This window comes from Cynara cardunculus, unplaced genomic scaffold, assembly GCF_001531365.2.
Source record: "Cynara cardunculus var. scolymus isolate 2C unplaced genomic scaffold, CcrdV1 Un_Scaffold_2393, whole genome shotgun sequence".
Lineage (NCBI taxonomy): Eukaryota > Viridiplantae > Streptophyta > Magnoliopsida > Asterales > Asteraceae > Cynara > Cynara cardunculus.
The window spans coordinates 30,270-34,471 of record NW_020201074.1 but is presented as its reverse complement, the minus strand read 5'-3'; the positions used below and the strand labels follow the sequence as shown (position 1 = coordinate 34,471).

Genomic DNA, 4,202 nt, shown 5'->3' with positions numbered 1-4,202 from the left:
GAGAATTGGCTAGCTTTAAGCTGTCCTCAGTATGTTGTCTTTGAAGTCTGAGTTCATCCTCGGCCTTGAGTGCCTCGAGTCCTTTAGCTTCAGACAGGAAGTCAAATTCGCCACAAATTAAAGGTACGAAGAGGGGTCTTTACTCTAGTTTGGTCGAGTGACTCCTTTAGCTGAGATATCTGTTGGTCAGTGTGAACGCTAGAGGTTGGGTTTTTAGGTACCATTCCTTTAGCTGATCGTAGGTAGTAGAGGGGATGAAGAGTTAACAAAGAGAGGTAATGGTGGTAAAACTGGAGGACTTAGTACTTAAGGGATCAAAAGGTTGGAAAAGTACCTTGAGATTTCTTTCTTCAGCAACACCCTTGTCTTTCGACTTGGTGCTCTGGTTCTTTTCTGAGATCTCTTTCTCTTTCTCCCCTTTCTCCCCCTGGGATGCAGAATCCTTAAGAGAAATGCCTTTCGTGGCATCGACAGGTCTCTAGTATTGTATGGTAAAGTCGTCATCATCATCGTCTTCATCGTCATCGTCACCAAGGTCCTTACCAGCATCAGGAAGGTTTGGAGAATCACCGTCTTCATCTTCATCATCATCTTTCATATTACCAGCATCAGCTGCATAGGTGATAGGAAGGTCTTCATCACGAGCTTCAGTGATAGCTCTGACTGTTTCATCAACGACCTCAGCTTTAGGAGCTTCACAGGAAGTTAGATTTTCATCAGCAACCTCAACTTCATTACCTGTCGCTCTAGGATCTTCAACTTCAGTATGAGTCACTGGGATAACAGCAGTTTCAACAGCAACAACAACTTTCAACTCTTTCTCCCTCTCTTTGAGATCAGCATGATACTCAAAGAAGTTGTCCATAATTCATGTCTGAATCTCCACCATTTGTTTAAGCTTTGTCAGCGCTCAAGCTTGAAGAAGAGTGCATTCTAGAGTTTGATCTAGCTGGAGGGGATCTTCTACGGTGAAGGATGGGGCAGGTGTTGGTACTGGTCGCTGGAGGATCTCCAGGATCTGTTGCATCAGCGCCGTGTGCTTGGCGAGATGGGCATTTGCTTAATCGGCCTTGCTATTTAAAGCAAAAATGGCCTTAGCGTTAGCGCGCATAACTTCTTGCACGGAAAAGAGTTGTTCCTTAACCTCTCTAACTTTAGCCTTGACAGCTGAAAGGTCAGCAGAGACTTCATCCCTGAGAGGCATGCCCTTATGGACTTCGTCCATTTTGAAAAGGACAGAAAATAGCTGAGAGAAGAAAATAGCTGAGACTGAAGAACGTGAGTGTTCAGCAGTGGCAATGCTGATATTCTCACCATCAGTGATTTGGGTCACTGCGGCGGTTGGGATCGGAGCCACAGGTATGACAGTGACTGTAGAAATCACTGAAGAGATGGGAAGGGTAGCTGAAGGTGCCTCGGGGGTAATATGAGTTTCAATAGCTGAGACCTTTTGAGAGGTCACAGCCAAAGACGTGGGTATCCCCTTTTTGGCCTTCTTGGCCCTTGATGGAGAACCAAGAGTGGGTTGAGAGGAGGAAGGATGTTTGGAAGAGAGGGTGGTGGTGGTTGGGATAGACTTCGGGGTGTTTTCCTTAGTCTTGACCACTTGAGAAGAAGAAGAAGGGGTACAGTCGCAGATGGAGAAAATGAAGAAACAGTTTACCCAACAGCAGAAAGTGCAATGTCTTCATTTCTCAGCTTGTGATCCAGAGTCCTGGATCTAAGCTTGCAGATAGGAAGGTTACCTTCCTTAGAGTACTTGTCACCGAAGATCTTGGCGAACATCATTGAGAAAAACCTGGTGTATGGTACTACCTTCTCCCTCTGGCGCATGTTCAGCTTCAGCGCCAGGTCCTCAAAGATCACAGCCATGTAGTTGATTGGGCGCTGGCGTATAACAGAAACGTCGATGTGAGCGCGACCCTGGAGGCTTGATCTTTTCCTCGAGTCTTGCCTCCCATGCACTGAATGAAGTGGGAGAACAAGTATTGCCACACCGCAGACATGCGGTTCTTCTCGATCTTCAAAAAGCAGATTGAGGGGTTCGCTGAAGTCTTTCTTCGTTGGCCATGCATAGCCAATATCATCGAGGTAGGCGATGATGATTTCAGTTGAAGGATCACTGACAAAGGGACCCTTGGGAAAACGATGAGCGTGCCTTAGCATTGTAAAGCCAAAGATGACGGTCATGCGGTTGAAGGTGAAGGAGATTTTCTCCACCTGTTGACCGTGCCCGTCCGTGTCTTGAACGCATTCAGCAGTCAGCCAGAATTGCTGAAGGGCTTCCTTAACCATGACAGGTTCATGGATGAGAGCGTAGGAGAGAGGAGAATTCTTGAGGAAGGTAGTGGCTTCCTCATAGTAGGATTTGTTCGTAGGGATATCCAACAAAGGCCACATGATTGTTTGCCTTGAAGGACACATCTTCGATGGAGAAGTTCACGTTTAGGGCAACCATTTATAGTTATTGGTAGGAAATAAGAAATAACAGTTTTGTTAGTAGTCCAAGATTAGGATGTGAGCTTTTAAGTTTTAGAACAATAAAACTTCTTTTGAAAAATCCATAAAGAAAATATTAGGGTTTTCAAGAAGAACAGGTGTTTTGAAACTTTAGATTATAACCAAGTAAGAGAAGGTGTTAATAATCTTAATGTGTGTATTTTAAGAGAACAAGTTCTTAAATAAACAAACAACAGTTTCATAGAAGAAGAAGAAAAAGAACAGATCAAAATATAAAAGAAAGAGTATCGACCTTAGAGATTTAGGAGAAAAGATCGAAGGGTTTCGAGCATTCTTAGTTCTTAGTTCTTGATTCTTGCTTGCAAATTTGTTTTGATAGAGGTTCGTCAAAGATTTCAAAAGCGTAAAGAAAGATGAGAGGTGAAGTCTCATATATATAGTTTGGAGGAGAGAGGAAAATACGACTGTTGAGGATGTGCAATGATGAAAAAGTAGCACGTTCTCATCCACGATTGGATGGTATGTTGAGGAGTTGCGTGTGTCAGAACTTTACGTGCGTCTCAAAACAAAATCGTATTGATAACAGAGAATGTCGTCATAAATACGGTTCATTATCTATTTCTTTTAAAACGAAAAGGTTTTAAGAAAATTCAATAGTCACATTCAGTGATAAGAGAATCACTGAATAAAAGGAACTTTTAAAACATTTGATCACTGAAGAAGAAAAGCTTCAGTGATGGTTTTGTTTTAAGAAATGAAAATATCTTATAGGGATATATTTCCATAAAAGAGTCAGTGATAAGAGAAACACTGAAACTTTCTTTTAAAAACTTTTGAATCACTGAAAGAAGAGAGTTTCAGTGATCATTTTGATTTTAAGAAAAAATAACTATAATAGAGAGATATATTTATTTAAAATGTCCAGCGACAGAAAGAATCATTGAAACAAACTTTTAAAAGGTTTTGATCACTGAAGAAGAAAGGCTTCAGTGATAGTTTTAAGTTTTAAAGAAGAAGAGCGAGTATACATACCTTAGAAAGAAGATATATATTTACTCAAGAGTTCAGTGATAGAATGAGAGCACTGAATCATTTCACTTACTAATTGATGCATATAGCTGAAGGGAATTAATCCTCAGCGTTTAGCATTCCAAGTTCGTTGATCAAGATGTTAAATCTTGTCTCATCAAGAGGCTTGGTGAAAAGGTCAGCGAGCTGGTAATCAATTGGAACGAAGTAAAGTTCAATGTCACCATTCATAACATGATCTCTGATAAAATGAAATCGGATCTCTATATATTTGGTCTTGGAGTGAAGTACAAGGTTATTTGCAATTGCAATAGCACTAGTGCTATCACAATAGATAGGAACTTTTGAAAACTGAAGATCGTAGTCCATCAGCTCGTTTTTCATCCAAAGAATTTGGGCAGAGCAACTACCAGCAGCTACATATTCAGCTTCAGCGGTTGATGTGGACACTGAGTTTTGCTTCTTACTTGTCCAACTCACCAACTTTCCACCTAAAAGTTGACAGCCTCCAGTGGTGCTTTTCCTATCAATTTTGCAACCTACAAAAATCACTCTCCGAGTAACCTATTAGGTCAAAACCTGAACCCTTAGGATACCAGAGACCCATGTTAGGAGTTCCCTTCAGGTATCTGAAAATGCGTTTTACAGCAATCAGATGGGATTCCTTAGGTTCAGACTAATATCGTGCACATAAACAAGTAGAATACATGATA

At 41.2% G+C, this 4,202-nt stretch overlaps 1 protein-coding gene across 1 annotated transcript; it reads right to left on the bottom strand.

Moving 5' to 3' along the window:
- Positions 1–478: 478 nt before the first annotated feature.
- Positions 479–865, bottom strand: LOC112503024 (DNA topoisomerase 1-like). Its single transcript, XM_025107079.1, has one exon. The coding sequence runs from the start codon at positions 863–865 to the stop codon at positions 479–481; it is 387 nt and encodes a 128-aa protein (XP_024962847.1).
- Positions 866–4,202: the final 3,337 nt, after the last annotated feature.

Excerpts from the sequence above, each read along its gene's own strand:
- LOC112503024 (XM_025107079.1), bottom strand. The coding sequence starts at position 865 with ATGGACAACTTCTTTGAGTATCATGCTGATCTCAAAGAGAGGGAGAAA.